The sequence below is a fragment of the Drosophila serrata genome, unplaced genomic scaffold (genome assembly GCF_035046125.1).
Source record: "Drosophila serrata isolate PLE 108 unplaced genomic scaffold, ASM3504612v1 contig_293, whole genome shotgun sequence".
Classification (NCBI taxonomy): domain Eukaryota; kingdom Metazoa; phylum Arthropoda; class Insecta; order Diptera; family Drosophilidae; genus Drosophila; species Drosophila serrata.
Window position 1 is genome coordinate 3,260,179 of NW_028257191.1, and position 21,738 is coordinate 3,281,916.

Genomic DNA, 21,738 nt, shown 5'->3' on the forward strand with positions numbered 1-21,738 from the left:
TACACTAAATATTATCAATTATATGTCGATGTAGCAAAATGAATATCGCTTGGTAAGTAATCGATAGTAAGATTGTTAATCTGGCAACGTTTCCATATCGATAAGCGATAGCAGTGCGCGCATAAATTTAAATAATTTCAAATCGAAACAATGCGAACGAAAAACGAAAACTTGTCACATTTTAATTTAAAATAATGACAGCTCACCTGCAATTGCATTTGGATTTGGAGCGGTGCCAGCGCTTAACTCCCCAGCCAAAGCCCCACAACTGCCGTCGACAGGCGATGCAATGGCCGCCGCCTGGGTGCGCGCAACATTGGTCTTTCGACGCTGGATGAGGTCCTTCTTCCACTGCGGCATGTCCGGCAGGAACCCGGAAGTAGGCGACATCTCAGCTCCTCCAGATCCCGGAACTCCTGCTGCTGTCGCATCCGTGAGTAAATGCAATGAAGGCCGCTTCTGTGACTCCATTATCTCCGTCTGGTTTTGGCTCTGCAAGAGGCATTATTTTGGCATTAAAGCAATTGTATCTGCTATCCAGGCCGTCTATGCTGCTCTCCAGGAGCAGCTCCACCACATCTTGACCCCGAGACCAATTCTGGCCGACTGACAAACTGACTCTGACTATGAGCTGCGGCTGGCAATAGCAGGTGCCGCGGCCAAGCTCTCCTCTACGCTGCAAAGTTGCGGGCATCGCCGGCCGACCCAAAAGGGCTGCGAACCATGGCGAGAGCTGCTCGGTTAAAGCCACTGAGTGGCTGAGTGGAGCTTCGATTGAAATTCGAATATTCGAAATATAGTAATTTATCAGGAGAAATTAAAAGATTTATAAGTTTTAAAATATCCTAGGAATAACCTGATTCTGCTCCTGATCCATGATAATTCCGTACGAATATTACAAGCGAAAGCAACACTGTTCCAAAACAAGGCACTACTGCACTGACTGCTAGTTGATAATATCACAGAGCTTATATGGTATCGTGGCACCTTTGTTAATATAGAATTCAAGGGAAATATAGCCCCAAGCAACATGGATTCTCAAAAGTGAATTTAAAAGGTTCTGCATCTGGGACTCCAATTCATCTTTAGTTGGAACTGATACTGATTAAACAGACGCAGCAAGATATACACAGGGTTTACAAGAAAAAGATACAGGCTTCAAATCAATTACAAAGTATATAAAATGAAAAATGTAAAAGGAAACAAACTAAAGGACTACATATAGTTTGTTGGTCTTACAAATACAGCCTTAAAGGCAATTTAATGCTGCTAAATTCTGAAATTTCCATTTGGGAAATCGCTAGGAGATCGGCAATTCGTTGTGACCCTTTTCTTTTAGAGTTTTATTTTTCTTAATTGGATTAACTGCTGTTTTTACGGACCGAGACAGCACCATAGCACCGAACAGAACGCAGAACATAAAACGCGAATTGCAAAACGTAAAACGTATATAAAAAAAAGAAAATAAAATACCAAAAAGAAAAGGGTAACATAAGCAGCAAAGAAACCCCAATATTTTTCCAGCATAAATATGCTAAACTGCCGTCGTAATGAGCGGAAAATGCGATAAAGCGAGGAAAACGGCTTGTCTTATTGTTTCGCTGAATTGATTGCATGGCGAGATTACTTTTATTTGTTGTATTTACAGCTGGTGGAATCGTTTTGTTTCTTTGGCTTTGCTGCGCTTTGCATGCCGCGATAAAAAAATTATTATTATTTTTAATTTCCCATATCACCCGCTCTATCTATGTGTTTGTATGCGTGTGTGTGTGTATGCATTGCCCTGGCAAGAGGGTGTGAGCGAGTGAGTGAGTGAGGGAGGGAGTGCGCGCGATAAAGGGGCTGGAAATTGCAGACGAAGCATAAAATAAACAACCGACGACGCGCTATCGATTTTTACGGAAAGCTGCCAGAACTTTGTACACGTACACACACACTCGCTCCAGTACACCTGACACCCACACCAACACACACACATACACAGGCTTGGCGAAAATACAAACTCGAAAATACCTTTGATTTGGAAAAACTCGCAAAAGAGCGACAGAAAGAGGAGGAGATAAAAGAGCCGGGTTTTGTTTATTTACACAGGAACGAACACGAGCCAAACACACACGCACGAAAACACATATACACTTGAACTAACGGTCCCGTTAGTTGGGGCAGCTTCTAACTGTTTTTGTTAATTGACCAGAATTGGGAGTCAATATAAAATCTATGTTTCTTCACGATTACAATTCTTACTTGGCAGAAATGCTGCTGGCGTTGGTGGTTTCGTTTTCAGTTTTCCCCTCCGCTTTTCCGCCCGGTGGTGAGGCTCAACGATTCTTTACCGCTTTACAGTTGGACGCGCTGGCCGAATTTCTCACTCCGCTCCGATCGCCTCGTTCCGCGCACTTTTCCTGGCTTATCCGAATGCCACTCCGGCCACTGCTGCACTCAAACTCGGAACCTCGAACACTCGGGGGGCGTGGGTGCAAACACTACGCCTCAAAAGTGCATCTTTTGCCGTCGAATCAGCGGAAAAACTTAAGCCGCGTTTCAGTCCAGTGTTGCCACCTGGCGTGCTTCATATTGAACTAAAAATGGCTGAGCTTCTGTTAAATCCCACTAAAAAGATGGCAGCACCGATTGTAAAGCCAGATGGCAGCTCCATCAACAGCTGTCACTCCGATAGGTTTTTTGTTATTGTTACTGCTGCACAAACTTGCTTTTGTTTACTATTTCTATAAACTAATTAATTAACAGATAAATAAACCCACAAACTTATATTGGGAGTGTGTTATCAAACCCACTGGTAAATACAAAAAAGCCGACCCTCTCCCAATGAGCATTAATTGGATAAAGATCACTGAAAGGTAAGCCTTTATTTAATCACAAAGAACGCCTATAATTTAACCATTAATTAACCGTTTAGGGCCCGGGAGGGCATCAAGATTATAAATGCGTTACCGTTCGACACCTTCACCACAGTCCTGTGGTACACACACCGTCAGATGAGTCCAAGCGGCTCCGGGGCTTCCGCGTCCACTAGCGCCGGCAGTACGGTGGGCACCAGTGTGACAACTACGGAGCGGGCGGACAGCAGCTGTGCCGGAGAGGAGAACCCCACCAGCAGTAGTGAGCCGGAGTACACGCTAGAGGAACTAGAGCGATTGGTGGGCGTGCCACGGGCAGACTTCCTTCTGCTTATCAAAACCTTTTCGTACATCCTGCGCCGAATCTCCACGTTCATCATTAAACCCAGTCTGTTGCAGCGTGAACTGCGCGACAAGCTGCAGCTAGAGGACGAGGCCAAGATCGATGCTATTCTGCGGCTGTGGGTCCGTGAGACCACCCCGATCATGAACAATTTGGCCAGCAAGCGGTACGAATCGAATGTGATCGAGGACGTGGCATGGAAGCTCAATGTCGAGGTTTCCTCGCACTGCCAGCAACGGACAAAGACACCGCTGGCCGTTCTTCAGATGAAGACGGGCGCCGGCGAGGACATTAGCATCGAGATGACGCATCCGGAGCTGCAGGATCTATACAATCAGTTCGAAAACATTCAAAGCGAGCTGGACGCCATGCTGGCAATGAAGGCTCCGACTCCGGCTGCGTCTGCAGCTTCTACTTCAGCCCCCGCTCAGTGAGGACGTTGACCATTCCCTGTGCCAATTTAGTGTTTAGTGTTAGTCGTCCACCCTGTGCAAATATGTATGCAATACAAAATCCAATCGTAGCCAAAACCTAGTTAAAAAAGGAGAGTTCGGAGGCGAGTAAGGCAACCGTTTGTAGCTTCCAATTTAAATCAGTTCTTGAACTCTTAAATAAAAATAAATAATAATGATGTTAAATGGAAACACACTGGTTTTCGCACACTTTACAGTACACTTTAATGGGATCTTCTGCTTATGCGTTTCACTCGTCTGCTGCCCCACCTCGAACCGTATTTAATTCTACTGATAAACATTACAAATTATTACAATGATATATATATTTTTAATATATGTCTATATTGTATATGCATATGTAATTCGTCTTAGTACGTGTTGTATAATGATGGAGTCGTATGTATAGTATGTTTTCGTTTTCGTTTATTTTGTATGCATTACACAGACTTTCTAGTTGCGATCCTCGTCCTTTGCATATATATGTATTTATTGATTTAATTATTTATTTATAAATTACTATTGTGTGGCAGGGTTTTGGGTCTAGGATGAATTGAAATAATGTGGCTTCGTTGTTTATATATTCACTAATCTATAGAAGCAAAACGATTCTATTGCACTTCGGTTAATCACTTCAACTAAGTTCTGGACATAAAATTACACAGGTTTATACAAATTAATTTGGACTTATTTTGTTATTGTTTTATGATTATTATTGCTATAGTGGTTTGTCGCGTGTGTTTGGGTGTTTGTCGCTTTGGCACCGGCTCTATTAATTAGCCCTTAACTATCGGTTGTTGGTTTTAGTTAGTTAGTCTTTACGGTTTGCGTGGGATTCGGTTTCATTGTTCTCATATTGGATTTTGTGTGTAAATGATTATCGCCTCACAAAATGCGTTGCTTGGTCATTTTGATTAATTTCATGTATGATTTTCTTCCCGATTTTCATTTGTGCTGTCTGTATGTTTCATATCGCCGGCCTATCTTCCACTTTCACTCTCTTCTTGGAAATATTTTAATTATAAATCTAAAAAATCGAAGCTTGAAGAGCTAATGTACCCAGAAACCAGAGAATTTTAAGTGTACTCGGTACTTTTAACTCGGTACTCTTTATATTCGTTACTCGTTGAACAAGGTTATGTTGATTTTGAAGATATATATTTCTTAATAATTCTAACTCCATTTCTTTAAAGTGTAACTATTTTTCCTAATTGAAAATTATTTGCTTTTAAAATGTAAGAGCCTATACCATTTCTCTATTATTCAAAACAGTTCAGTTCAGTACTTTTTAACTTAGTTTAGTTTTTAAAATAGTTAATTCGTTGCATGTCTGCAGCAGATAAAAATCACTAAATTGGTGAATGAAGTGAAAATGGAAATGCGACTTGTGTGCAAGTATTTTGTGTTGTTTTTTAGTTTTACTTTGTTTTAACAATAACATCGGTGTTTTAAATTACGTTCTTGATTGGATTTATTCACTTCCTGTGCCCAACCTGCTTTGTCTAATGTTCAAATCAAAAGGCAAACAAATCGTTTCGATTTTTAAATAAAACTTGATATAATTAAACAAAATTAAGGTAGCACATACATTACACAAGAAGTTTACACAGCTTACGACCTATAAAATAATAAAACAGAAATTATAAAAAAAAATAATAATTATAATAATAATAAAAAAATAAAAATGTAAAAAGGATTACACTACACTACATACGTACATACATACATGCAGCAAAATCTTTTTTGTATTAAATCTATTTAACTCAATTATTGCATCTTGTGTTGTTGTCGTAGTTGTGAGTGTCTATGAGTGGGCGTGTGTGCGATTTAGAGTTAGTTTAGGTTTAGTTTTAGTTTAGGTCTAATATAAGGTATATGTTTATCAAGTATTTATATATATATGCATACATATATATATAATAATAATATAAAAAGTAAACATTTAGCGCTTTTAGTTGGCTACAAAAATTTGCTCGTCTGGCTCACATACATATTTCAACTAACATTAAGTGTACAAAAAAAATTGGAAGATACAATATATATAGTTTATATCAAATTGTGGCTAGCGTAAAAATACATTTCAGTATTCAGTATTCTCCAGTTGAAGCGGCAATTACAATTACTCGTTACACGTTACTCGTTACTCGTTACTCGATTACAATTTCAATCGCAATCGGATCCCTTGATTATCTTACGATATATATATATATATATGTTGTGTATACATACTATATAAAATGTATAAATTGATGCGTGTTCTGTTTGGCGAGATTGCTGCATTCCCATTCGATAGATCGGTGTATATTTATATATGTATATATATATATATATCGAGTAGTATCCGGTGTATGTAGTATATATCCAAGTATAATATCAAGCGTGGATCTCCATATCCTTCCATTAGCTCCCTCACGCCCCTTAAGTAAATAATAATGTAGTTTGCCACATGATGGTTGAGTTGGGTTGGGTTTCCATTCGGTTCTCAGTTGTGTTCGGTTGGGATTGGATTGGATTGGAGTGGATTGGAGTAATTGGCGTCTACATTCCCGACTCGGCGATGCCTTCGTCATCTGAAAAATATTCAAATCCGCAGAGATTAGTCATATACGAATGGCTTTCGAGTTAAAGCTTAGCGCATGCCGGGTTAGAAAACATTCAGGGATATATTTAAAATAAAATATATAAGAAAATATACGAAATGAAATACACACAATAAAAAATATATATGTACATATAAGAAAAATATACAAAATAGAGTACAGGTTCAACATGCAGGCAACATACAATATCGAAAGGAGATGGCCACAGTGTATTTCACGAATAAGGATGATTTAATATATTTACTCTTTACTTATTACAAGTAACTCGATTTAAATTTAATTTTTAATCAGATCATTTGATTATTTAGTGGCTTGATTCAATGGTTTTATTAGCCATGAAACGCACTGTGCACCAGCATCGGGATATGGGGAGGAGGGTTCTGTGCCGAAAGTGTATGTCTATACAAACCCATAAACGGATTGGCATAGATGATGCCGCCGCCAGCCTCGGAACCAACACCATTGCCCAAAACACCACCACCATTAACACTGCTGCCGTTGCTTCCTATTCCAACTCCTCCGCCTGCAATGCCGCCTCCTAATCCACCCACGTTGTTGCCTCCGCCGCCGCCTGCTCCGGCTCCTGCACCTGCTCCAGTGCCTAGGCCACTGGCAGATAGACCCAAACCCTTGCAGAGCTTGGTGGTGGCATAGTTGGAGTCACCGTCGCCCACCAGGGTGGCAATGTCATCATCGTCGCCGTTGCGCGTATTACAGCTGCTGCCCAGAAGCTGGTCGTAGCAGCTAACATCGGTGCTGATCACATCCACCTCGATGTCGTCGTCGTCCTTCTCCAAACTGTTCCGATTGCTGCCGCCCAGTGAGGAGTGTAGGGCATGGGAATCCTCGTAGCTACCGCCGCCGCTGTCATCGTTGGCATTGTTCGACTTGGTGTCGATGTGCGTCTCAAACTCATCGTGCATGTACAGCTCCACGTCCTCATCCACATCGACATCGACGCAGTCCTCTTCTCCTTCATCCTCCTCCTCGAGATCCCCGTCCAGCTCGTGTGGCACCAGTTCACCATCCTCGCCCACCTCCACGCCAAGTTCAACTTCCAGTAGCGAGCGACGTCGCACAAAGACATCGTCATTGTCCTGGGACTGGTTGTGATTCTGCGGCAGAATCATTACATCCTCCTCGGCGAAGCTGAGACGCACATTGGCACGGCTGGCACGATTGCTGCCGCTGCTGGAGCTCGATCCTGGGGCACCTGATCCCGATCCTGATCCAGATCCCGTGCCCGTTCCATTGGCAATGTGCTCATGGCTGAGACTGTTCTTGATATCACAGGACGACGAGCTAAAAGTGATCAGCTGGGACTTGCGTCTATGCTGGAGCGTGTTGTAGCCATTGGTGGTGTTTGAGCCACCACCACCAACGCCTGTCTGTGTCTCAAACTCGAGGACCTTGCTGTCCTTACAGATCATCGAGCTGGGCTTGTTGTCAACCAGAACGATAACCACCGAGTTGTTGTTATCGCTGCTCTGGTTGACAACCGAATGTCATCTGTCCGGCGGAGGTGCCATTTCTGTGCCACCAGCACCGGCTGCTCCGCCAAAGGAGCTCATCGATGTGGTGGTCGGCAGTGTCATGTGATGATTGTGATGATGATGATGATTGAAGCTGCTGGTCAGCGGCTGTTGGTCATCGTGCAGTATGGCTGCATTCTCATCGTCAATGGCCTCCGCCTCCGCCTGGCGGAGATCGTGATGCGACGATAGGTGGCCCTCAATGGTGGCCACCACATCACCGTTCTCGTCCAGCTGCACTGTTGCTTGGCCTGTGCATTTGCACGTGCGCGCGTTTTTTGGAAATGGAGGAAAATAATGGCATTGCACATTGGTTAGTCACCCGTCACCGCAAGAAACCGAAAACATAAATCTAACAATAGCAAGGATCAAGGATCAACTACAAGCAGCTGTCCTGCGGTCTCGTAAAGAGAGAGCTCCACTCACTCTTTCTAAATTTTGTTTTTTTATGTTTTGTTTTTTCTTTGGTTAGTCATTGCGAACGGCAGCGAAACTGCTAGAGTTCCTGGGTTCCCAGATCAATAATCCAAGTTCCCCTACATACCTTCATAGCCCTCGTTGTCGTGCATTTCCCGGGCGGGTCCCACAATATTCTCCTTGCCCTCGAGCACCGCCAGCAGGCACTGGTGGATGCAGATGTACTGCTGCTCCGTCTGCACCATCCAAACGCGCTCTGTTTAAAGGGAAAGCAAGTAGAAGGATTACATAGAACCTTTTGTAAAATAGCTCTAACCCTTACCCTTGCGCATGGCATACACAATGCCAAAGATGTCCACATAGTCGGACGTATTAATCTGCTGCAGGATGCGGTCTAGGGTGATGAATGTGCCCGACCTGCCCACACCGGCGCTGCAATGCACCACAATGGGCCGCTGCTCCGCTCCAATCCGGTCGCGGAAGGCACGCACGAAACGCACTAGCGTCTGCGGCGGATTGGGCACACCAAAGTCCGGCCAGGTGGTGAAGTGGAAGTGCCGCAGGATGCGCTGCTCGCTGCCCTGTTTTGGTGTAAAATACAAAAGGAGGAGTTAAAAGTTATCTAAGAAATCCTTAAGATTGATCTTACCCTGCACAGCATAAACTCGGTCATCACCCAGTCGGCGTAGTGGCTATCGTTGAGAATCTGCACCTTAATGTCACCATAGAACACCGGAACAGTGTCATTGGGCCAGTACTGGTCGCACTTCTCACGACCCTTCTCGAAGCACCGGGTTAGCATGACAATGGCCCGGGAGTTGCTCTCCCAGCACATGCGCCAGAAGTCATCCCGTGTGGAATGCAACGGTCCCTGGGTGACGATGAACTCCCGCGGCGAATTGTGACCGGGCACGTAATTAGCATTGATGTAATCACTGCCCTCGTCATCGTCCACAGGCTGGAGCTTGAAACGTGAGTGATCATAGGGCAGGATGTTGGTGAATCGATTCTTGGGACGATTGCAGGGTAAATCCGCAAAGGTGCAAGGCTGATCACGACCCACATGCTTCAGTTCCTCAAACTCCTCGCTGAAGCGGAAGTCCGAATCGGCGGACATAAGACGATAGTGTTCCGCAAAGTTCTTGATCAAAATCGGACGATTTTGTTCGATGACACTGTCCGGCAGGGACATATTATCATTGGCCCGCGAGTCCTTGGTGGTTTTGCGGCAATTGTTCCGGCGTCGCTTGTAGAAGAGCAACGTGACCAGGAGCACCAAAATAATGGTCAACGGCACCGTAATAGCCACAATCAGGGAGGTGTTATCTTGATCTAAGATGGAAGAGAATACATTTCAATTAGTGGAAAGTTAAAATTAGTTATACTCCAACTCCAGAGGGTTGGAATTTTACTGCAACTTTTGTTGATAAATCTAAAGAGTTATTACAAATCTAACAAGAGTATATCCTTGTTATATATTTTCGTAGATATTTACTACTGATGAAGGATACTAGCAAGATCCAAAATATTCCAGGCATATAGCTTGCCTTTAATCATTGTTTTTATCTTTTGAATAATTTTTCATTACAAATTATATATGTAGAAGAGTCTAACCATCTTTTAACTATATATATTCAAATAAAACTCTTTGGTTCTTTATCAAGGACCTTTAATAATTGCTTACCCGGTGAGCTCAGCATTTCTATCGTATTAATGGCAAGACATGGTTGAGAATTAATTCATTAATAAAGTGTTATATCCTACAGGTTAGTTACGAGTAAAAAAAAAACCCTATTAACAACTCACCAGTTTGAATTGGAAAACTGTAGGCCGTATCCGTGAACTTGTCCGGTCCGGTAAAGGCGCGCACCTTGACCCGGTAGGTGGTACCTGACTTCAAAGGTCCATTGCAGTAGCCAATCTTGTGATTGTCACAGTTCTCCGTGCCGATGGTAAAGTCCTCAACGGATCGATTCTCAAAGGGATAATACGGATCGATGGCCTGGTAGGGCAACCACACGCTATACGACTGCACATCCAGCCAGCTGGGCATCTCCAGGCCGGAGGCATTCTTGGCATCATCCTCTGCCACAATGATGGTGTACATGCGCACCTGACCGTTCTGATCCGAGAAGTAGTTCTTGCGGAATCGAATCTGAATGGTGCTGGAGCTGCGATAGACCTCCGTTGGCACCACCTGAGTGGCGGGACGTGGTGGTGCCAATATTGGCATCGTTTGTCTATACTCGCGTTCGGGGCCAAAGCCTATGGCTGTCTTGGCCTGAATCTTGAAGACATATGTCTCACCCGGCTTTAGGTTCTTGATAATGCCAAAGGATTCCTCCGAGTCAAAGTCCTGCATGCCGGCATCCGTCAGATTGTTGATATTCGTGTACGCAATGGCAAACTGTCGGATGACACCGTTCGCCTCGCTGGAGGGCAGTGACCACTCGAAATTAATCTCGCTGGGCTGCACATCCGTGGGATGGAAGCGTTCCACGCGACCTGGCACTGCCTCATTTGTGGTAAAGCTGGCCGAGAGCGGTGAACTGCTGCGTAGCACTGAGGACTCGGTACCGGAGCGCACCACCACAGTGAAGGTGTAGTTGCGATGCGGACGTAGATCGCTGATGGTGATCTCGTTGCGTGTGGTCATGTTCTGGGCCAGCAGGTTGTCCGCCGTCAGGTAGGCAATGTCAAAGTCATTGTACTCGCCCTTGGGCAGATCCCAGCGCAGCGATATCTCCGTGTCCGTGATATTAGTGGCATGCAGCTGGGTGATGGGCTCCGGATAGAGACGATCCTGCCGCTGGATGGGCAGACTGGCCACACCGCCGCTCACAGTCCACACGGTGATGTTGTACAGGCGTCCTGGCACAAGGCCAGTGAAGGTCACCTTGCGATCAGTGTCATTGGCCAGCTTCTCCTTGTCCCGGATCTCGGCGTCGCCCAGGGAGAAGCGATAGATATCGAACTTGGAGGAGGACTGTGGCGTTGGTGTATAGCTCAGCGTGATTGTGTCCCTCTCGTCTTCCTTCTCGCCATTGGCTACCACCACGTCCGATTGGATGAGGGGCATGGTGCGCGGATAGAGGCTTGTGGTGCCCGAAAGGATGCCGTACGAGGTCGTCTGGATATCGAACTTGTACTGCACGCCCGGCATCAGTTCGCCAATAAGCACGCGGACCGTAGACAGATCGTCAGCTGGAGATTATAAAGAGACGAGTTATTTTCCTTGGCCTCCTTGCAATTAAATGTTATGTATCAACTCACCCGATTTGTTCTCAGAGACGTTCTTCGTTTGTACGCGACCAGGATTGTCGCTGGGCCACCACTTGAGTATGTAGGACTCTACACGTCCCTCGGGCTTCGGCCATTCCAGTGTGATGTTCCTGGAGTCCACCAGTTGGATGATATTGGATACGGGATTCGGTGGCACCGTTGTGTTCACCTCCTGCGGCACTGGGCTCTCCACGCCGAAGCTCACCGTATTCACCTGAATGGTGTACTTCTCGCCCTTGGTCATGTCGGTGATGTCCGCCTCCGTGGATCGGACGCTGGGCAGGCGCACCCACTGCTGCTCGCTGTCCGTTCGATAGCGAATGGAATATTCAGTGAATTCACCGCTCTCCGGCGGTGACCAATGGACCAGGACAGAGTTGCTGCGCACTGTTTCGATGGTCATGTTCCTCGGTGGATTGGGATCTGCCAGGGATAGAAGGATTGTGATAAAAAATTGTCTTGGTTTATATATAGAGAGACGAGTACTTACACACTGCCTGGAAGTAGGCATGCGGCTCGCTCCTCAGGTCATGGCTAACCGCAAAGACCTTTAGCTCATAGCCAGCTCCTGGCTGAAGATTCTTGATCACCAGCCGGGACTCCTTGGTGATCAGGGTGCGCACCTCACTTGTTCCATTGCGGGAATACAAGACCTCGTATTGCTCCTGCTTTGAGTTGACATCGCTCTTCCAGCTAATGTTCAGGCCCATTCGGATGCTCTTCAGATCCTCTATGATCGGAGACGAAGGCCGTGTGACCACAAAGATGCTTGTCTCATTGGATTCCATCTTCTTGGAGACGGCCTGCACGGAGAGAGAGTAGTTTCTGCCAGGCAGCAGGCTCTCCAGGGTGAAGCGTGTGCGATCTGTGGTCAGGGTGCTGGTGTCTCCATTAAAGGTCTCCAGTTCGTGGTAGCTATGGGGAAGAGCAATGGATGAGTAATTAGTAAAGTGTAAAGTTTAAAAAGGAAGGAATTACACGGTACTCACACAATGCGATACTCGTCCTGCGTACTGGCCGGATCTGCCTCCCAGGTGATCACCATTGTATTAGTCTTATCATCATTGATACTCCTCAGATTCCGAACGGGCAGTGGACGCAGGGTAACATCTCCGGTGGCTGGCCACGAGGTGACCTTGCCGGACACTGTTTTTACAATCACATTAAAGGTTTTGCCTGGCTCTGCGATGTCACGAAAATCAAAGAAAGCCACCGGCTCATTGCTACGCGGAACGGTGGACTGTCGTCGGGTGGTGGCCACCGAAACCTGGTACTTGTCAAACTCGGAGATACCCTTTGGGGCCTCCCATAGCACCCGGAACGAGTTGGAGCTGATAAAGTCCCGGTCAAAGGTCACGTTCAGCGGTCGCAGCGGCACCGTTCGATATTGCGCTGTGGTGGGCAACGAGATCTCATCCTCGGACATTGTCTGCACGGAGATGTTGTAGGCTCGCCCAGGGACCAATCCCTTAAAGGCCGCCTGCGCCGGACCCGGCGGCTCGCCCTCCTTCTCCACATACAGCACACTGTCGTTGGCATCCGGCGGCTCAATGGAGACCTTGTAGTGCGTGTAGATACCCGCCGGATATGGCGGCTGCCACAGGACCAGCAGGGTCGTCTCATTCCGGAACCAGACGATGAATTTCCCCGGAGTGTTGGGCTCTGCGGATGATGCCGAAGGCGGAGGCGTCGGCGGAGTCGGCGTCGGCGTCGGTGGATTCCAAATTGCGGATTACGGGGAGGAAACAGAGAAGTGAAGTGGCTTGGCGTTAGTTGCGGTCACAGTTGGTATTTCAGAATTTTTGGGATGGGGGCAGGGTGGAGAAGGGTTTTTAGTTTTGGTAATGGATGGGGCATGGGCTTGTGAGGATAGTGGCAGGGATTCTGGGGTCAGGTTTGGGAGCAACTTCTACGTATGTAAGTTCTACTATGTGGAATGGGGGTTAGGCACAGTGGATATTATTCCAGAGAAATGTTAAGATATTTTTAGTATTCATTCAATTTTTTTATAAATTAAGAAAGTCTTTAAGAACTAATTAGTTTCTAAGAACCTTTTTTTGGTTTTAAATTGGTAAATACACTAATCAGATTACAAAAACTTAATTTATTATAAAAGACAATCTCTAAATTAGTAAAATTAAAGATTTTTCTACAAATAAATAATATATCTAAGTAATAATAATGATAATGGTTATGTAATATATATAAGATAAGTAAAATATTCATATTATGTTTCTAATAGAATAAAATATATACAAATAGATAATATTATTAAAGTAAAACATGAGTTGGTAGCAAACTTTAATCCATTTGGCATATCTTTACCATGCATAGAAAAGTCTCCAACATTTAATAACTATTTATAAACAAAAAAAACCATCATGTGGTCAAGGGTTATGCATTCCTTTTACACAGTGACCACTGTGATTTGTGTTTCGGTTGCTTTGCTGTGGCTGGACATGCACATGGCTTTGACCAGAGAGGAGGAACACTACATAAGCGCAGGAGGTGAGGGAGGAGGATGACGAGGTCGCCACCATTTCTGTGCTGAGAATGTGCACTGCGGTTGTCGGATACAAAATGAAATTTGGAATGCAATTTGGGTTTGCCCAGGGCGGTGCAGGGGGTGGTGTTTTGTCTTTACACTCAGAAATATTTTATAAATACTACTACAAATACTATTTCTTTTTAATATTATAAAAAACTATTTTAAAATAAGGTTTAGTCTTTGAAAGTGGCAATTAAAATCAGCATTTATCAAGTCAAATAAAATATGAATAATATTAATACGCGTTCATGCTAAATTTTCTTGGAAATTTAATTTCTATTGTTGGAAAAACTTCCATGCAAATAACTAAAACGTCTTTAGGGGTTGAGTGAGGGAGTTCTTTGGGTAGATTTTCTTTTGTTTCCAAGAGAAAACAAGCTCAAGTATTACCTCTTAGTATCTTAATGTCCAGCAATTCTTTATGCCGCGTCCTTCGACCTTTTTTGTGTGTTTTTTTTATTAATTTAATGTCATGGTTTTTTTTTTTTGTTGAGTGTTTAGTTACAATGAAAGCGGGAGACAAAGAAGTTAATCATTTTTAGTAACCATCACCGAGTAGAAACCAGGGAATAACAACAATTATAATAACAATAATGAAAGTTAAATAATAATTATGAAGCTGCAAATTAAACTCACTCGTGGTAAAATTTCTACTGGTGTATGCCACAGACTCCTTGCCATCGTATATTGTATAGGCTTGCACTTGATAGGTGGCTCCCGGTGTCAGCTCCTTGACACTGTGCTGGAATGTATTGTCATTCACCTGAAAGGTGCGATTGTAACTGCTCGAGGCCTCCGACAGGCCCAGCACCTTGATCTTGAAGGCCGTGTAGCTGCCCTGGGTGGGCGGTGACCACAGGATAATGGCGTTCTTCCCGCTACGCACTTGAACGGAGAGATTCGATGGCGGATCAGGAGCTGGAAAATGTTTGATAATCAATTATAATAATTGTACTTTAATATAATCAGAATATATATAATCTGTACCATTTTTAAGAACTATTCTCCTATCAAATTTCAGATTGATCGGATTGATAGTAAGTTATAAGGGTTAACTAAATTATTATAATTATAAGAAACCTCCAGGAGTCACAGTACTTAAGATAGCGGTTTTGAAATAAGAATTTCTATTAAGATACCTATTTACATACCAAGTTTCAGATGGACTTTACTATTATTACAATCTCATGGTTAATAAATCATAGCCATAATAATTAATTTTCAGATTTTGGAACTAAGGGAATACATTTGTCTTTCAAATATCTACCCTCATACCAAGTTTCAGCTTCATTGGATTGATATTATGATTTAAGTATCAATAATTCAATAAGATAAAACCCTCTAGGAGTGATAGTATTTGTACCTTTAAAATAAATACACCCATACAAAGTTTCACATTGATTGGACAAATTTTACGATCTCGAAGTTAATAAAATAGTAAGATAAGTCCCTCTAGAAATCATAGTATTTAAGATAGGGATTTTTAACCTGATGAAACTACGATTGGCTTTAAGATACCTATTCCAATACTGAGTTTCAGATTAAATTAGATTGAATTTTCCTTCCAAGTTAAAATAAGGTTTCTTCTTCTTCCAATCTTATTAAAGCTTTTAAAAATAGTAATAATAATGGAAAAGATGTTTATAACTTAAAAAAAATAGAGAAAAAGAGAATTAAGAAAAAAGAAATAATAAAAAAATAATCCTTGCATCGGCCGGGAATCGAACCCGGGCCGCCCGCGTGGCAGGCGAGCATTCTACCACTGAACCACCGATGCCTGCTGATGGGAGAGTTCAGAAATTGCAATCTTCTGTTGCTAAACTATTGCCTAATTATGTCTTTAATTTATATATATAATATTTATTATATATAAATTTATTTATTTATGCTGCTACCTTAGCTTCATTTCTGGTAAAAGTTGTTGCTATAACTTTTTTGTTTAGTTTTTTGCTCTTTCTTTTGCGTTGGTCTTTGTGCGGCTTTTTGTGATTTGTGTTTTTTTTTGTATTGTGTTGCTTGTTATTTTTGTCGATCGCCGGCGATAACTTGAAATTTTTGTTCACTTTCTTCATTTGACCAGCTTTGTTTTTATTGGCCAGAAAGAGCGATAAAAACGGGGAAGAGTGTGAGCGCTGGCTTTCTTGAAAAATGCGTTGGCAATAATACGTTAACTGCATTTTTGCCATGCCACTCCATAACAAAAGCAGTAAAACCAACAAATTGGCGAAAACAGTTGACGCTTTTCCCCCCTTCACAGTTCAGCTGCTCCCCATCTCTCTTGGTTTTCCTTAGTTTTCCTTGAGTTTTCCCGCCCAACGAGACCCTTGGGTAATTTATAGGCATAGGATTGCTCTCAACGCCCCCTATCTTTGTTTCTACTCTCTCATCTCTTCCTTGCTCTGCCCTGTTTTATCAACCACTCCTCTTTGGATATGGACATTCACAGGTGTTGGACATATTTCCACCCCCTTTTTGGGTTTTTTGGGGAAAACTTCTTTCCCAAATCTTGTGTAGCTCACCTTTAAAAATAACTTGAAACAACTTGAATCTTAGTTTGGGTTAAGCTGTAGGTTTATATAAATATATATACATATATCCGATTGATTTGAAACTTGGTATGCAAAGAGGTATTATAAAGGCAAACATTTTACCTTTAGGTTCCAAATCTCTATCTTAGCTCCTTGAGCTTTTAAGGGTGTGTTTCTAACTGAATTATTATAATAAAATTGTCCTCAAAGATTAAAGACTTGTTATGTATGTTATTTTCTTCGAAATTACTACATAAAACATATATATATTGAATTATTTATATATATTGAAGAATTTAATACTTTGAGGTACTTTTTAGCTTACTAGCATATTCTTTTTCTGCAAGTGTACAGGACAAAGGCCAGGATGGGTGCACCCTTTTTCTCGCCTCTGCTCCTGCACATTGTCTGATTGATTTTGTTACTTAGTGGAGAATCTGCTCATTAGGCAGCTTACAAAACATTACAAAACATCGACGGAAAATAACAAACACAAAAACCGACATAGACCGAACGGCAATTAGCAATTTGTGGCACTTGCAACTGGTATTTGTATTGGGTTTCGCCCTAACAAGTCGTCGACACAACGGCGACAGGAAAAGTCAATTAGACGGAAGCCATTTCGAGGACCACTTGGTAATCTTTAATTTCTAACTAACTAATTTAAATGGGGAAGGGTAGTTTGACCATATCCTCGACCTATTCGGCATTTAATCCTAGAAGGCTTCCCATTTAGAAATTGAAAATGTATCCCATTGCAGGATTAGCAAGGGCTAAAATAGGGGAATTTAATTAAATCAATACATTGAGGGTACTTGAAGTGGGCTTTAGGGGAAATATACTATGGTATAGGTATTCACAATTAAATTTTCAATTAATTAAAAGTGAAAGTGTGCTGTAGCCATTATAATATTTCACTAAATTAAAAAAATCGGATTTTATATTGCAGAGTATGAAAATTTTAGTCAAGAGCTTGTAACGATGTGAAGGAATCATTTCCGACCCTATAAATCATATATATTCTTGATCAGCATCAAAAGGCAAATCTTTCTAGCTATCTGATGCAGAACAAAAATATTTAACCATTTTTTCAATATTTTATAAGGGGTTACATCGTTAAAATTGTCAAAAATGTTGATTTTTTTAAGTACTATATTGAGTATGCAGATTTATTAACCTTATAAAAACTAACATAGGAACGATTTCTAAATTGAAATTAAGGCGTTTTTGACAAAGTTATGCGACTTTTAAACTTTGGCTGTCCCAAAAAATATGATCTAAAAAAATCGATTAAAACAAAAAATGATCAAATAAAAATTATTAACCATCAAAAAACTAACAAAGGAATATATTAAAAGTAGTATGCAGATTTGTTACGCACCAAACAAATAACAAGGGACACTTTCAGAATTGAAATTGATGCATTTTTGACAAAGTTATTCGATTTTTAAGCTTTGATATGTCGATAAAATTTTTCCATATAAAAATATTATTAAATAGTGGAAAAAGTGCAAATATTTTAACCTTAGGTATGATTTATTTCCAGTACGATGGAATATAAATTTCGATTGCCCAAAGTTATTTTTCTTTCTTGTTTAATATTAATAGTTATTTTCCAACTCCTAGCACTCCCAACACTCTTTCAGTACCAATTAAATCATCCCATTTTTCATTTCCACTCACCTGTCGTTATCGTCACCGTCCAGGTGAGCCAGTCGTGGTGCGTAAAGTTCGTGTAATACAGCCAGAAATTGTATTTGGTGCCGGGCAGAGCCCTTGAGAATTGAATTTCATCGCCAATATCCCGCGAGGCAATGGTTGTGTTCGGTTCTGGATAACCAAAGGGCGGACGATAGTCCAGCCGATAGGAGGCACCATCATCCAGACCAGGATTATTGGGTATACTAATGGCTAGATCGGCACCTCTTACGTCCTGGAAGGAGATACAAAATATATAGAACAAATTAATATTTGTAGATTTTGGTCATTTCCCCCAGTTGCATTTGTTTAATGTTTACTCTTCCCCGTCTTTTTTTAGCTGAGTTCCTTGTTGCACAAAAAGTGCAATGACATTACGGCTGCAGTTACAGTTGGCCATATAAAGAACCAAGTACTTGCAACAACGGGAGTGACAATTAAATGGCACACGACCGCCTACCAATGGCAACGATGGCGATGATGGTGCAGATGCACACACAGATGCAGAGGCAGATATGCAGATACAGATACACATAAAGATAAAGATACATATGCAGATGCAGATACAGACAGAGAACGAGATATGGCAATGAAAAGGAGAGGTGTGCCTGACGGTAACCATATTTGCTGTCCTTGTCGCATACACAGTGGTAAAAAATTAACAATTAACAATTCAAAATAAATGTCAGAAATGTATATAAAGATAGATAAAACAATTCAAAGCCTGTAATTGAGCCAAATAGACACAAAGAATCTAAGTAAACAGCAGACCATCTTGGATATGTTACTTAATTAGTCATTAAACAAGTCTACTTAAATATATATAAATATATATCCTGTGTGTAAATATATTTAATTAATAATTTAAATTTTCTACGATATATTATATAGTTTCCTGATTATACTTTTCCATTTTCTCCCTGTCCCACTTACGTAATCTGTGAAATCATCAGACTATCTTGGATATGTTTCCAAACTTGCAGAACTCATCATCAGTAACAAGTCTGCTATCAAAAATATATATTCCTGGGTATAAATATATAAATTAAATAATTTAAATTGTTTGCAATATAGTATATAGTTTCCTGACTATATTTCAGGATATTTTTCTCCCTGTGCCACTGTTGGCATCTCCCTGATGCTGTCTGCTGGTGCCAGACGCCAAATATTAACACCGCAAACAATGAGCTACCCTTTCGCCGCCGCTTTTACAGGACTCCCTCGCGTGCCAAAAAATACAAAAAAAAAAAATAATAATAAAACAAGGAATAATGGATTTGGCTAGCAATGGGACACACAGATGATGCCACACATATTCCGACGGCTGGCAGACGGAGAATTAAGCCCTGGCACATTAAAGGATTAAAATGACGGAAATGCAGTCGCCGGCAATGGAGATTTCTGGCTTAAATCTAGACTTGAAATATTATAATGAAGAGCTATAGGCCAAATACTGCAAGGGAATGTCATGGAATGTGATTCAATGTGGGGAAAGAGAACAAATTGATTTGGTTTTAAATTTTCAATAAGGGAAAATAGTACTTTGCTAAAAATTAAATTGTATGGTAAAAAACCTCATAAAACCCCGGCAAAGCACCCTAGAAACTCTAGAAATTAAACTTCACATAGTAGTTATAGTATTATTTCCCTTGACTCCATTACATTACAGCTCCTCCAACTGTCTCAAAAGTCATCGTTATGATGACAGCTATTACCGGAAACGCTTTTCAAACCCATCAATTTTAACGCTCAATTAGGGAAATGGAAACGCAAATCAACAAAGTCCATGGTTATCCTCAATTTGGGCCGAAACTATCAATTTCTTCTGGGCAGCGCATTTTAGTTTCTAACTTCTGTAATTTCATTTGGCAGCAATTTCATTCCCTTCCATTGGGCCAGGGGGCGTGGCAATTCAAATGTTTTCAAATGTGTTTAAATGGCCGCACAGGAAAATCATAAAAAAAGAACTATAAGAAGTAAGAATAGCAAGGACTCGACTATGGGATACCTGGTAAGTAAGTTACATTTATTGCATACTTTTTAGAATCCTTTTAATAAAAGTAATTTGTTTTTGAAGGTACAGTTTTAATTATATGATTAAAAGTACTATTTTATTTATACTGAAAATTAACGTTTCTAGTCAAAGAGATACAACTCTTCAAAATAAGCTGACGGACAAACGGACAAGCGAACAAGGCTCTCTCTATATGTTATTAAACTAATAAACTGTAGTATATATTTACTTTATTTACTATATTTTATACAATTTAATATACTCTCAAACTTTCCCAGGGATTGCCTCGTAAAAAGCAAGTAAGTTGACCATCAAACTGAAAACGTTTTAACGGACACACACACACATAGCCACAGGCTAAAACTCAGACAAACACACACAGACAAATCGTGTCAAAATGGCGTTCAACAAAATGGCGTCGGGAAGCGGAAAAAAATAAAGTTCCTCAACTTGTTGGCTTGATTGATGCCTTTGGCTTTGGCAAATAAAAAGCGTAATTCAGCCAAGTTTATGCGTGACGACATTTTGTGAAGTGTCAGCCAAACTTTATGACTTTTTTGCGGTTAGTTTTCTCCAATAAAAAGGTCAAGTTTTTCCATTAACTTGGAGAGTATGTTAAAAGGAACAAATTCATAACTAATACAGAAACTAAAATAATAATATTGAAAAAGTATGAAATATCAATTTAATAATTTATATTTATATAGCTTTGGCGCAATTAATGTGTACTTTATTTTCAGAGACTTGAACCTCATAACTTCACGTAGTTTGCTTTTTTTATATATATGTTTTTGTAATATTTTTTTCTCAACTATTTTTATTTGCATTTGGAATTTTCTCAAGCTGAATGCATTTTCCCAAGGACGCATAAACCAGTGGAACGTGCGAAAACCCAACGTCGCATGCAAACTTAACTCCACTGAAATTGCTGGACAGTGGAAAACCGATTTACACACATTCCCCGCCAGACTCTCCTCCCTGGCCCCCACTCCGGTCCATTTAACAAAAAGCATTGTCAACCTGTTTGATTTGACAGCCTACTTTTTTCTCTCTGTTAAAGAGAGCACTTAACGCTATCTCCCCACATTTCACCTGCTTCCACTCATGCATTTGGAATGGAGTTTGCCAATTACTGTCGTCACTTACTCAATCAATCAGTCCAACAATCAATTATTTATTATTTATACCCGCCCAGGCGGCGGCTCAATTGCAATATTTTCACAACACGTAAAGTACAGTGGATGCCATAAAAAAGCGAAGTGTTAAAGAAATAAAAATGTATCGATTTGAAAGCAAGTGAGCATGTTTTAAAAAGGGTAGAAGGATATATTTTGCCTGGGAAAATCATTGAGAATTTTTGCAGTTCATTAAATTTTCTTGGAATATATATTAAATAATATTCTAGAAATACAAATTTATCTATTTGAAATTAATTGAAAATGGGAAGGAATAAATATTGATGAATA

At 41.4% G+C, this 21,738-nt stretch overlaps 4 protein-coding genes and 1 non-coding gene across 11 annotated transcripts in view; 1 reads left to right on the forward strand and 4 right to left on the reverse strand.

Moving 5' to 3' along the window:
• bif (protein phosphatase 1-binding protein bifocal) overlaps positions 1-2,581 on the reverse strand; it is a 16,037-nt gene extending 13,456 nt beyond the window's left edge. For 4 of the 7 annotated variants that reach the window (XR_015272578.1, XR_015272576.1, XR_015272575.1 and 1 more), the window contains exons 1-2: positions 857-918; positions 207-492 (exon numbers count right to left, since the gene is read on the reverse strand). Coding sequence is in view for 2 of the 7 variants with exons in the window: in XM_086836817.1 (XP_086692943.1) it covers positions 207-492; positions 857-877 (307 nt within the window). In the remaining 5 variants the exon portion in view is untranslated. Of the gene's footprint in view, positions 1-206; positions 493-856; positions 919-2,244 lie in introns of those variants that run through there. The other 3 variants (XR_015272579.1, XR_015272577.1, XM_020952675.2) reach the window with 1 other exon arrangement.
• Positions 2,340-3,845, forward strand: Vlet (COMM domain containing 10 protein valette). Its single transcript, XM_020952698.2, has 2 exons — positions 2,340-2,858; positions 2,918-3,845. The coding sequence occupies exons 1-2, from the start codon at positions 2,827-2,829 to the stop codon at positions 3,633-3,635; spliced, it is 750 nt and encodes a 249-aa protein (XP_020808357.2). The 5' UTR covers positions 2,340-2,826; the 3' UTR covers positions 3,636-3,845.
• A 1,341-nt stretch (positions 3,846-5,186) lies between these two features.
• Positions 5,187-7,951, reverse strand: LOC147643126 (tyrosine-protein phosphatase 10D-like). The gene is made up of 2 exons (XM_086836831.1): positions 6,663-7,951; positions 5,187-6,223 (listed from the first exon to the last, which is right to left on the reverse strand). Exons 1-2 carry the CDS (start codon positions 7,681-7,683, stop codon positions 6,192-6,194), a joined length of 1,053 nt encoding a protein of 350 aa, XP_086692957.1. The 5' UTR covers positions 7,684-7,951; the 3' UTR covers positions 5,187-6,191.
• On the reverse strand, positions 7,232-19,952 carry Ptp10D (Protein tyrosine phosphatase 10D). Its single transcript, XM_086836886.1, has 13 exons — positions 19,926-19,952; positions 18,244-18,493; positions 14,669-14,950; positions 14,423-14,470; positions 12,474-13,146; positions 11,975-12,399; positions 11,476-11,907; positions 10,009-11,406; positions 9,887-9,904; positions 8,852-9,534; positions 8,525-8,783; positions 8,330-8,458; positions 7,232-8,036 (listed from the first exon to the last, which is right to left on the reverse strand). The coding sequence occupies exons 1-13, from the start codon at positions 19,950-19,952 to the stop codon at positions 7,759-7,761; spliced, it is 4,902 nt and encodes a 1,633-aa protein (XP_086693012.1). The 3' UTR covers positions 7,232-7,758.
• Positions 15,739-15,809, reverse strand: TRNAG-GCC (transfer RNA glycine (anticodon GCC)). The gene has a single exon. It is a non-coding gene; the product is annotated as a tRNA-Gly (tRNA).
• Positions 19,953-21,738: the final 1,786 nt, after the last annotated feature.